Here is a 13,946-nt window from a genome sequence, read left to right on the forward strand (position 1 = left end):
AACTAAATTTATTAAAAAAAATTGTTTAATTGAAATAAAGTTAATCAATAAATTAACAAAATATATAGAAATAAATTATGAAAAAAAAAATTCAATAAAATGTTTCCTTGGAAATTTTTCTTTAAATATTTATTTACAAAATATTTATAAATTAATTTATAAATAGTTGAATTATTAAAATTATAAAAAGAAAATGAAAAATAAGACTTATGAATAAAATAAACTAAAAACAAAATTCAAAGATAATTAGAAATATATACATATTTAAAAAAAACAAAAACAAATTTAGAACAATGACTACAGCATATAACAAAATAACTAAAACTGTTATTAAAATGAAAACTGATATTTAAAAAAAAAAAGCCAATTTAAAATATTAATAAATACTATAAAATAATATAAATAATACTGAAATAACTCTGGTCATTTGGGGAAACTGCAGCAATTGTTGATTCAACTCAAATTCCAATTATACTTCCTTTAAAATTCAATGCTAGAGAAAATAAAAAAAATATATAAAAATAAAAGGTACACCTATGTATGTTAACTACAGCTCAATAGTGCATATTAGTACTTCAATGACATAAGTAAATAGATTTTTATTTTAGGGTGAACTATCCTTTTATGAACTATGCTGTGACCATCTATATTTATTGTATTTTCTCTATAACCACATTCAATTTCAATTGAATTGAATTGAACAGAAAACATAATGGTCTTACCCTTATATGCCCTAATATAATCCTAAAGGGCACACAATTTCTAAAAACACAGGTGATGCAGGACTTTGAAGTGTTTCAGCTCAGCAATTGAGAAAGAAAAAGCAAATGGAAAAATTCTATCACTCATGGGAAGTCCCAGCTTGTGGTGCTTAATAATGGTCATTTATTTCTGTTACAGAGAGGAATTTTCCCCCAGAATGCCATAGTTAAAAAAGTGTCAGGAAATACTACTGGGAAGGAAATGTCTCGCTGAAAGAATCGGAGATACATTTCCATAAAACGCTGCGGTATTGTAAAGGTCAGACAAAATGTTTTCAAGTCACATCTTTAAAAATCCAAAATAGAAAGAACAGAAGGATACTGCCAATGCAAATCTTTTTAAAATTCAGCTTATTATGCACAGACATTCAATAAATCGCAGCTTTCACACACTTATGAACACCATCACGAAATGCACTTCGCTTCAAAATGGGGACCTTCAAGAATTAGCCGGTAATTTGCACACAAAACCCCCTGAATGGCGTGCGTTTTGAATCCTGGCATGTGCTGAGCATTTCAAATGACACAGCCGGTTAGGGCTTCACAGTGCAGAAACTAATTAGATTGTCCATAATGGATTCCATCTCACTTTATATGATGTGACCTGACAGCTGCCAAAGCAGTTGTGAAGTATGAAGCTGCTTTTTGTGTGTGTCTGAGTGCAATAATTCGTCCCCTCATCTCTGGCTTTCCAAGTATGATGGGTATACACTTCTAAAATCCCTGTTAGTCGAAGACCGGCTCTCTCCGCAGAGGTGAAATCCATTTGCACCTCCTGCAGGTGGCATCACACCAGGATGTGATACCACCTGCAGCACAGACTTTTAAAAGCCATCAGAAATCCCAAGCCACATGCACAAGCTCTGGGGTGTTATTTCAACACAAATGCACAGTAAAAGTAAAGGTGGTCTGGGTTGATTTAATGCAACTTGTTCGCCTAGTGACTGATCCGCATGGGTCAGATTTTAGGCTGTGATGCTCAAGAGAAATCCAGATGAAGATCTAATGGTTTACATTTGAACAAAAACATCATTCGAGGTTCACCATTTACAGGGTCACACAGAAGCTCCACTTGTGATATTTTCATAAACTGTTGGCAGTCTGACACTTCTCTCTGTTTGCATTCTGCTAAACCTCATATACACAACCCGACCAATCATTCCTCAAATGGGCCATTTAACATTAATGGACCTATTAATGGTCACAAAACAGTTTACTGAAAAAGGCTTCACGGTTGCCTAGGAAAGCAAAACAGAATGTTTCCACAACCATTTTCAATGATGACACTGAATGTTGAGAGAAAAGGCAATGCAATACCAAGCAGACACAGCTACTCCTACCTACTTGAATAAAGCCCCAAAATCTCTCAAACTGTGTGCCAAGATTATGTTTTATATAACATGTCACCAATTGGAAAAAAAAAAACTAAACTTTTCAGATTGATCCTACTATTTTGCATGGAGCAATCCTTTCCTAGAGCCACCACACTGAATGTTGCAAATGATAAAACACCTATATTAAAGTCAGTTTCACAATTAATGCATCACGTTTTAATATATGGGATTAATGATAAAGCATATTCTCTCTCCTTTGGGGCTTGAAAAGCTAAACTTTTCTAAGAGGAAGTGATAATTGGCATTGGCATTGATCCAATGGTTGAATTGATTAAGAAGTCTTTATGCTAGGCAGAAGAAAAAGGTGATGATTTAGTAAGTGTGACATGACATTCAGCCAAGTATGGTGACCCATACTCAGAATTCATGCTCTGCATTTAACCCATCCGAAGTGCACACACACAGAGCAGTGAACACACGCACACTGGGCAGCCATTTATGCTGCGGCGCCCGGGGAGCAGTTGGGGGTTCAATGCTCAAGGGGCACCTAAGTTGTGGTATTGAGGGTGGAGAGAGAACTGTATATGCACTCCCCCCACCCACAATTCCTGCCAGCCCGAGAGTCGAACTCACAACCCTTCGATTGCGAGTCTGACTCTCTAACCATTAGGCCACGACTTCCCTATAATTAGTAATAGTGATTGAACAGTCAAACTGTCCTTCGTTAACAGGGTTAACAAATATCTGAGTTACTTTTTCAATTAAGTAGCACAAGTTACTTGTTTTCCCATTTATTCATTGAAAGCTCTCCTGTCCCTTGAGCGACATTGGGAGTGAGGAACAGTGGCACTTCCTTCAGGCTGAAGCTGAATCATTTAACTTTTAGTGTGAAAGTGCCTTAAATCAAATCCCAGCTCATGTGATAAAAGTAACTTGATGAATTACTTTCCATAAAAGTAACTAAGAAACTCAAATAGTTACTTTTTTATGGTGTAATGCAATACTGTAATGTATTACTTTTAAAAGTAACTTTCTCCAGATCTGTTCATTACTTTCAGTAGCTCTTGACAGCTCTACATTAGAGGTTTAACATTTAAAGAGTTAATGGCATCTCACCCGGAGCTCCAAAATGTAATACTTCTATTCATAAAATAAAAAGTAGGATTATTATTATATATTAGTACCATTTATAATGCTCAAAAACAGACGGGGTTATTATAATCTTTACAGACCTTTACTTCGCACAGTAAAAATTATCTCAGCAATAGTAATATGTACAGAATATGAACAAAAATATTAGAATGAAAAAAAAATTAATGCAACGTGTAGAAATAAATGTTAAAGTATGCACTACCATCTTTTTTATCAAACTAATTTATACTTTTATTAATCAAGGGCACATTAAATTGATCAAAAGGGACATTACTGGGCATTATATTGTATAAATTTCTAAATAAAAAAAAAATGTAATTAGACCTTTCTATTAATCAAAATATGATCAAATACAATTTTGCTTTAGTGAGCATTAGAAACTTTCAAAAACAAATAAAAAAGAAATTACTTATTTATTTATTTTTTGGAGATTTATGCTGCATATCTGCTTATTTAGAACATACAGTATACAGTAGTCTATTAGAGCATATATTATATATGCTTTATATATTATGTGTCTACCCACAAAGCCGGTGGAGGAAGAAATAATTGTTATTTCAAATAATAAGGCCAGTGCCATGTTTCAGTAAGATGTGATATGGGGGAGACGTTACTCTGATTATTTTTCATTTCCATTCGGTTGAGGTTATGTTGCAAGGTGTCACATTCCAATCAGACACTTGATATATAAGTGGCCACTGTAAAGTTGGTTGGCCAGATTTTAGTGTTACATTTACAAGAGGCTAAAATAGATGAGGAAATAGATTATCTTTAAATGGCTTATTACTGGCCACTATTGACAGCAAAGGTTTGGGGAAGTTATGGAGAAACTTGAATGCGATACAACAGGAAATCTTTAGGTACAGTCAGTGGGTGGTTGGCAGAAAGCAGAGCTGGATGTCGTAATGAGCAATGCCTTAGATATAAGGCTCTGTGAGACATTACACAGGGCAGAATGGCTATTAGCATCATCTTTATATGGCTTCAAGCTACAGTGAAGGAGCTGTCAGCAACAAAGCCAAAGTTTTCCAAATGTAGACTTATATGCAACACTGTTGTATCAGCAGACAATCATCTCCTCCTCAGTTCATTTTGAGAAAGAATGATTATTTGATTGTTCTGCTGTTGCTTGGCTACCAAAAAAAGGGAGTTTTGTTTGACGTCAAAAAGCCATTAGATCACTGATGTGACATCCTAACTGCAGAGCAGTCAAAAAACATATGTTGGCCTTAGCACACAATACATAAAATAGTGTAGCAATCTCCACACAATAAAATCACATCATATTCAAGTTAACAACCTGAGAAGAAGAATGAAAGATCAGATTTTGCACAGTACTTTAAAACAGAAAACAAAAAAGAGAGCAAACAAACACAAAGACAGGACTGGTTATATATCTAACAAAACTTCTATTCAATAAATATATACACACACACATATATACACACACACACACACATATATATATATATATATATATATATATATATATATTTATAGTCTATACAGAATTTCTGTATTTGCTATGACTTGCGGAGTATGCTGCGTTAACCCACTGTTGTCATCAATCAAGTCATGTTTTCCCAAAATAATTTACAATAAATTAACACAAATTATAATCGATAATTTAGCAACAAATATAATATGATTCAATAAATATTAATATACTAACATAAAACAAAAAATATTTTATACTAAAATTAATAACAAAATAATAAATGGCTACACGTACTTTTACATTCATGAAAATGCCAAACATGGACTTCTGATCATATTTTTTAAGTGATGATGCATCTTAAATTCAAAAGTCATGACATAAAAATACATTATCAATATTGCAATGTTCACAATTATCCTTAAAGAAATAGTTCATACGAAGAGGAAAAGTCTAACCCTTATGCTGTTCTGTTGAATTTGACAAACAAACAAAGAAAATACAACTCCCATAACATTTGTTTTTCCAACATAATGCAAGCCAATGTGGACCATCAAGAGTTTGGTTACCAACATTCTTCAAAAAAAATCTTCTTTTATGTCCCACAGAAGAATGAAACTCATCAGGATCTTATTTTTGGATGGACTACCTTTGTAAAATTCTGAATATTCAATATATATTGCCCAGCAATGTAGTCCTAGGTCTGGTGAGGGGAAAATATGGGCACGATAGGTTAAAAATGCAGAAGGCTTTCGGGATTCCCAGAGCTCAGAACAGCTGAGTCCTGTTTCAGACGTGTTTAATCTCCATCTCTCCTTTTTAAAACCACTCAGCTTCAAAATGGCCACCACAGCGACTGAGATCAGAAAAGCCGAGGCATCTTGTCTTAAATCATTACTTGCACATAGTCTTAAAAGACTGGTGATCTTTCACATTAACTGCCCTTTCCTCAAAGCACCTAAAACATCATCCAGTTTGTAAATCAAACCAATTGAGTGGCAGAAAGCAGCTCGTCCTGTCCTGCAAGCTGCTGACAATTATATTAGCGTTTGTACAGAAATCAACTGAAAAGCCAGCGTACACAGATTTCCTGATAGAAGCTATAGAAGCAGACCCCCAGTCATGATAATGGCCAATATAACTTCATTAGCACACAGACCTACAATTCAACCACAAGATGTTCTCAACATTTCACTTACGACTGCAAGCCATAGTGTCAGGATCATTTCATTTGCTGATGATAGCACGAAACTAGTTTAACAACTGGCTGAATACATCAACAGAACTGTCTGCCACAACTGCCACAAATTGCCCCGAGTGTTGAAGGGACTAAAGACCTTCTAAGAGACATGAACAGAAATCTGAACAGCAAAAGCAGGATTTGCAGAAATGGTTTGTAAGAGGAGACAGTGAGGATGTGCTAAAAAAAATAGTCAAAATGAAATATATAATATATATAATATATATATAGACACACACACACACACGTTGAAAAGTAGGGACATCCCATAGGCGTAATGGCTTTAATACTGTACAAACTATATATTCTATGGCCCTTCACCAACCCTAACCATCACAGGAAACTTTGTGCATTTCTACTTTCTCAAAAAACCTCTGTATGAATTATAAGCGTTTTGAAAATTGGGCACATGGGTTTTGTCCTCATACTGTAAGTCACCCTCTCCTTGTAATACCTGTGTCATACCCAAGTCATTCTGATATAATAAAACTAAGCAATTTTGTGTATGTATACTGTACAGAGTATATTTACATATTTTTTATATTGAGTAACTTAACATTTTCTTTTTTAACTTTTAAGAGATTGTTTATGTGTATATTGTTTGTTGACTTCAACTTGATACTATATACACACACACACACACACACGCACACACATATATTTTTATATACAGTATATATACATATCTATATATCAAGACTACATCTTGATACAATATTTCAATTACATGCATAATGTATATATGTCTTTCTATGTGCATACTGTACTGTACATATAGTGTGTTTTGTTGATTTTTAATCTTTAAATTAACTGTACTACTTTAAGAGATTAAGTTTATTTTGACTATGTTAAAGTATTTTGCTGTTTTGTTATGTATATCGACCCACTACAATCATTAATCAGTGTTCCTGATATTGATTAACTTATCAGCCTTCGTGGAAAATTCCTTCATGAAATACCACTGAGAAACTGGTGGATGTTTTAGAAAGCTCAACGCTAAAAGTCTCAGATGAATTTACCTGAAACATCCCGATAAAGACAACAGATGCATTTCTGTTCTGTGAAGCCAGACCGCATGCAGTATGAGCAAAGGAACATGCGGTTTTGTCATGGCACCAAAGAAGTTATCTTTATCTGTGTTATCACTGTCTGTTATTGCTATACAAAAGTGCATGAGTGGAAGGCCACTCCAGGGTCAATTCCAACAGCAGCAAAAACTGCATGCTCTGACCTTCCCATACATTGAACAATTCTCTGCCAGCCATTGTCATGGACAAATCCCTCACACGTCCAGATTCAATCCACCTAGATCATAATCTGTCCATCCCAATTGGCTCCAGAGATTCTGTCGCCTAATAACACAATCCACCACATTCAAAATCAGCTTTTTATTCCCCGGGTGACAAACAAGAACTGACCGACTTAAGCACTTGCTTTACATGATTATCTTTCCTCTAATACATTGGACTAATAGGCTTTGTGGCTATAATTTTCACACTCCCCTGCTCATTTTAATATAGCAAATGTCAGTCTATTTGTATTTATTCCACCATATGTGGCTGTTTATTGGCTTGGAGAACTGTGTTGATACCATGTTATGTCTATTTTGTATTTGTCGCAATGCATCACATTATCCCTTTTAACACTGCTCTGTTTCAAGGCCTCTGACTAAACAATACATAAATGCATTGAATTATTATTGCAAAATATTAAAGTGGTATTCTTTATTTATTTATTTTTAAGCACACCCTTCATGCAAAAATACGCTTGTTTGCTATAAATAAAACTAAGTACTGTTCATTTTAAAAGAAATTCATATAAATTCCATTTAAACACTAATAGGCTCCTATATTTATGTTCAGTTATTTCACTTTAATTGCATAGAAAAGCATCTTTACATTGTCATTATAGTAAAAAACACTAAACATGAACATAGGAGTCTGATAAAAAAAAGCTAATGTTAGATGAAAATTTCGAACGGCACTTAGAGGCTTTTGCATATGAACTTTTCATATATATAATGTTACATAAAAATGGCATGCCTGGCAGCACACACACATACTCTACAGACAAGTTGAGTTGTGGTCCTCATGGGAGATCCAGGTCTGCCTCCTATTCTCATTCCCACTAATTCCCTGTCACCTCTCTGCTGCCTCTGTCAATAAAAATAGCACAAATCACCAAAAATAAAAGCTGTGAAAACTGCTGACTCTTGAACACAACCGGTCAAGTAACATCACTGACTATGTCCATTGCTCTGGTGAGAGTTACATTGTGCTGCAGAATCAAAGTGGCACTTTGAAAGTGTAATAAAATCTTGTCCTGCTCTCCCTTGCAAGTGCTGAACACATTTTGCATGCTGCACCTTTCCATTGAGAAATTTAACAAGATGCATGTTTTTGCATTTAAATATAAAGTGTCCAAAAGCAGTGCAGCTGTTTAATGAGTTTAAATTAGTCGACAATGTCCAATTTTTTTTAGCTATCTGAGCACAGCGTCTCCCGTTTCATTCAGGCTGACAAAAAATGGGTTTCATCTCAAAAGCGAAGAAATGTCAAACACAAGATAAATACCAAAAGGTGTGTCTATAGTCCTGAATTAAATAAAAGTGGCTTTTGCAAAATGTCAACAGATCTGACCCAGAGCAAATTAGATTGTTTACTTTAAAAATCATTCCTTATTGTTGAAGGTGAGAGGGAGGAGACACGTCGGGGATCATCCGAATCATGTCAGAGGTTAAACCAAATAACATTCGCTCCATCACACTAAAAAAATGATCCATGACAGTTTGATATACCGGCGCCATCTAGGAGAGCCATTGATGGCCTATAATTATACAACTACTCTTAGAGTGAGACCCTCGCCCGTGAGACTCCATATATCGGGCTTCATACGCCCCCAAATAGCCCCACAATCCTGTGATGGATATCCAACACATATAACAGCAGAGAAGGGAAAATCATATATCTGCAGGGACTTTACAGCTTTCACATCCATCCACTTTCAATGTGCTACAACCAAGGCCAGAAGACTTTATTATGCATACAGGAGGGATTGACGAGAAATAAGGTATGGTTGAAAAGATAGGGATGAAATTCTGAAAGCATTTCCAGCCACAATAAACAGTGAAACACCACAACTATGGAAAGCGAAGGGGTTTTAAAGGATATTTTTATTAAATTCGAGCAACAGCTGATTGATTTAAACCATTTTTTTTCCTGGTTTAAACATAAAATACCATAAGTACTATTGTGAGACGAAATAAATGGCTTTGAGAAGAGAATAAGCAGGGTTTTGTCATTAATACGGCTGGAAAAGCACACGAGCATCACGACATAATGAAACGGGAAGTGTTTTAGAGTCGTCGCAGCATACTTATTAAGCTGGGGGACATGCTAGGTATCCAGTGTTTTATCCCGTACACACATAATGGCTACGTTCAGTCATGCGGTTACAGCTTTCATTACAGAACAGCAGGCTTCCAGGTTTTTTGGAGGAGTGTTTAATTGGCAGCGCCGTGTTTGACAAGCATCCCGAAGAAATGAAATTCGGCCCACATGTTTGGACTTTCCATCCCCATTGTGTCCAGTGCACAATTGGTAAACATCTCTCACATTGTCTTTCTTTGGCTGCATTGAATTTCTGCGCACGCCGTTGGAGAATTGCTGGACAGAAAGCAGACAACGGCTGGACACGACTTCACAGATTCTCCAAAGATTAACTTTAGAAAAAAAAGTGTTTGGGGTTCCTCCACATCTACGCTCCATCCTGATGAAAAGCTACCCAGGCTGTCAGCACGTCTGTTCACTTTGCAAATCCTAATAGCTACTACAACTTAAGCAGCTTGACACATTTGAGAGGAAAATGAATTGATAAAACCCTATTTAACTTCAGGTTGCTGCTATCATCCTGTGCTGAGATGAAGTCTGCTGCGAGTTTAAATGGCCACTGCTCATTTTTTCGGCTCTAAAGGATGGCAAATGTTTCTTACAGCTTTCAAAATCCTCAATCCCTCCAGCACTTCATAGTAAAATGCCTGTAAGTCAAAAAGCCGACAAGCAAATCAATTACCTGCTCTGAAGAACAAGTCAGATGTTTTAGCCTGCAGTTTCCAGGGTTAAAAATACAGTAGTGGCTTAAAGAAACAAGACTGTTCACTCAAGAACGGATATTCTGTCATTCTTTACTCACCTTCAAGACATTCCAAACCCGAGAAGAGAAGGAAAAGACATGTTTGGCAGGATGTTCATGCTATTCTCTCCCATTCAATGACAGTCAATGGTGACCAGGGGCTGTCAAGCTCCAGAAATGACATACAAAATTCTTGAGGCATCATAAAAACAGCAGTCCATACATATTGTGCACGATATTCCAAGTCAGAAGGAATATGATCAATTCTCCATAACCTGCACTCAATGTGTAATGTGAATATGAAAACATCCAAATTGGGCATGTCACAAATAAGGTAAAAGACACAGACTTTGAACCTTTGAATGAGTGAATTGGATTTGAGAAACAATACGTGAAGCTCACTCAAATCAAAAATTATAATTATATTAGTGTCCACACCAATTAACAATTACATTTAGTTATTAGAAGCGTAAACTGCAGTGATGTCGTCTGCCACTTTAAATGCTCGACCTCTTTAAAATCAGCTGCATTCTGATTGGCTGATTGATTCATATTTTTATCAGCTGGACAATCAACAATATGGTTCCTCTCTTTCATTATCATTATAGCTGTGGGCATACACTCTTAAAAATAAAAGTTCCAAAAGGTGGTTTTCATGGTGAAGAACCAATTTGGGTTTCCAAAAGAACTGTTATTTTCAAAGCACAAAGAACACAATACCATCTGAAGAACATTTTTTTAACATGACAATAAAGAACCTTTACTTTCCAGAGTGAACCTTTTCTCATAGAATTAGAATGTTACATAAGAATAAAACATATAGTTAACATTCTTGGTGTGTGAACAGCCCTGTAGATTGTACAGTAGTGCATGATTCGTGAAGTCTTTTTAAGGTCCTTTCATAAAATGGCTTCTAAACATCTCTTTTTGTGTTCCACCAAAAAAAGAAAAAAGAATATCACACGATTTTGGAAAGACATGAAGGTTGGTAAATAATGACACAAAGAGAGTTTTAAAAATCACTGCTGCTGTTTTGTTCCAGAGTGTGATCGTGTGTGTGTCTGCAAGAGTAGACCTTAAAAAATAACACGGGTGGGCCGACAATGAAAAATTTCTGGGAACAAGGAGCTAATGAGTCCATCTGACCATACCATACAATAATGTTACTACCTGCAACTTATCTTACTGTGACTCCTTAGGCCATTATATAACACACACACATCACATCGCTGAAGGAAAGCTAAAAAATGCAAATCCTTTTACCTGTACGCCTGTCTCACACCCTTAAGCCTATTTTAACCACTGCTTAATGGACCATAGGCTTCACTTATTATACTCTCAACTATAAAAAATCAAGGCACAAAGAGCTGCACGATGAATTACAAATTGTGTCCATCAAAGTCTGAACACTCCAGCACAGCAGGTGAACAGTTTTATTCATCCCATGAGATCCCACCCCTCCTCTCGCTCGCTTTCTCTCTCCCAAGTGAATATTTTATTAATAAACATCAGTCAGAAATGGATGGCAGACAAATTCACGTTGATTAATTAACAAGACCTAAAATAACTTATGCAGCACAAAGCAAACAAGCCCAGGCAGTTTGATAAACTGGCACGGCACTTCGGTTGTGCTGCGTGTTAAAATGACTCAGTTACACAAGACGGGCAAATAAAGAAGTGCCATTAGAACAAGCGGCTCGTGTTGATGTTGACGCTTCAAAGCAGAGCTTGACATATTCCTGAAAGGGCATTGTATTATGCACACTTCACACCCCCACTGAGAGAAGGTTAGAGGATGCCATGTGAGGATGATAGCAGTAATAAACAGCTGTTACAGCCGTGATCCCATCCTTAAACCTCTATAATCAGGATTGCTATAAACAGCAAGTTATGTACATTCCCCCATAAATGCTCGGCAGCAGATTACAGTAGCTGTGAAATGCAGGCAGTGGCAAGATATAGATTTGTTTTCAAAAAAGCTTTGAAATAGACAGTGAGAGATAAAAAAGCAAAGATGCAACACCCTTCAGCTTGCTGAGCTCCACCGTCAGATCTGTGATGTGCTCTCTCTGCAGTGAATGCATGAACTTCCAGCATTCCTGAGTGAAATTTTTCTGGCAGACATGCAGTCGCTCATATATGGAGGGGCTGAGCTTAATCCCTTAGTTGTATGTGAGCTGCATAAAAGAAACAAATGTATTCCCTCATGTGCGGAGGGCATGGAGAGAGGTATCATCTGACAGTGGTACAATATCACTCTGAACGCTTGAGAACTAAAGGCGCTTAGTCTTTACTAGCAATAAACTTATTTTAAACAGATGAATCTTTAGTCAATATTTTGGTAATGACTGATTATCGGCATCTGCTTGGATGGCCGTCGGTTGCAAAATTTACGGATTTTCTGCTTTTAAATCATTTTGAGTGATTCCTAGTAAATTTTGTGTATAGCAAATGCTTCTTTAAATTCACCAATTTTGTACATTTTATTTGTTTTCACTAAAATTGTACATGTTCTCACAAAGAGTATGCAATGCAGACCATTTTTCTCTATGTATATCAATATTTAAATATTATAATTTTAATTCTTATTATTAAAGGACTCTCTTCTGTATGTGCAATTATTATGCTCTAATTTCTATTCTATGAATGACACACACACACACACACACACATATATATATATAACTATATATACACACACATGCATATATCAATATATATATATAAAATATTTAGTCATACTCCCTTAATCCAAAGCAATTAGTTACAAGACACAGAATAGCAATTTATAATAATTTATAATAATTTAATCAAACATTTGTTTAAACAAATAGTTTATTCCTCAAGATTTGAAAGCATGACGTGTTCGAGATTTGCCAATAGAAGCATGCGTTCCAAAATATTCAGCTCTGAGTAATATCTCATGGAATTTGTTTGCTGCCTGTATAAACGCAATGAGGGCTGTATATGGTCATATTTATAGTTTTTGACCTGCCTGAGCATCACGAATGCATTGACACGGGTCTAACAGATCCCTACATGATGCGCGTGCAACATACCTGCGATTTATGCTGCTGTCCATCCTCGAGTTCTGAAACACTGTTCATGATTTTCCATCGATCATTTACCATTCTCTGGAATCCTTACCATCCGAGAGTTGTTTTCATGGGCATGAGGAGAGAACGGGACTGTCAGTCTTAAATTCCAGCATCCAAGAAAGAGAAAAGGGAGACAACACAACAGTCTACGGGAACTAAAACTACTTCACAAGATGATCCGCACAAACCTACTGAAACTCATTTTGTAAAAGAAAATGATACGTACTTCAAGGGACTTGTCCCTCACCCCCAAAAAGAAACAAACAAGATAATGCAGTCCGAAAGCAGATCCGATCTCCTCAACTGAGGCGAAGGTGTGACGGTTTGCGGATGATGCGTTCCGTTCGTTGGCAGGTATTCCTTCTCAGATATAAAACTTTCCCTGTTATGTCTATGAGAAACTAAAACGACGCTGATTTAGATAATAAACCATGAAGTTAAGCAAAAGAACTGTGTGCTTGGCGTCCGTTTGATTTGATTCATTCCTGTGGTGTAATGACACGTTTGTGGTGGAGAGCTCCTGAAATCCGCCCCCCTCCCTTTCTCTTGCTTACACCGTGTTACACTAGCGATGTCCGAACCATGAGCGAATCGTTCTTTCAGAATCGGATCTTTTTCATGAATCATTCGAACTGGTTCACTAAACTATTCGCTCAACGCTTTGGATTGAACAACTCTATGACTCATTCAACCGTAAACGTCCGAATCACAGTGAGCAGAGAGCCGATGAGTTAGCTGACAGTAAAGAGCATTTGGAGCCTATCGAGGATTTTTCGGATTTTGCGAATAGCAGAA

General features: G+C 36.3%; 1 protein-coding gene across 1 annotated transcript in view; it reads right to left on the reverse strand.

Annotated features, from left to right (window-relative positions):
* fibcd1a (fibrinogen C domain containing 1a) overlaps window positions 1-13,695 on the reverse strand; it is a 95,545-nt gene extending 81,850 nt beyond the window's left edge. Inside the window, exons 1-2 of the mRNA XM_026269503.1 lie at window positions 13,378-13,695; window positions 13,113-13,195 (exon numbers count right to left, since the gene is read on the reverse strand). Coding sequence (XP_026125288.1) covers window positions 13,113-13,184 — 72 coding nt within the window. The 5' untranslated portion in view covers window positions 13,185-13,195; window positions 13,378-13,695. The remainder of the gene's footprint in view (window positions 1-13,112; window positions 13,196-13,377) is intronic.
* Between the last annotated feature and the right edge of the window lie 251 nt (window positions 13,696-13,946).

This window comes from Carassius auratus, chromosome 8 (genome assembly GCF_003368295.1).
Source record: "Carassius auratus strain Wakin chromosome 8, ASM336829v1, whole genome shotgun sequence".
Classification (NCBI taxonomy): domain Eukaryota; kingdom Metazoa; phylum Chordata; class Actinopteri; order Cypriniformes; family Cyprinidae; genus Carassius; species Carassius auratus.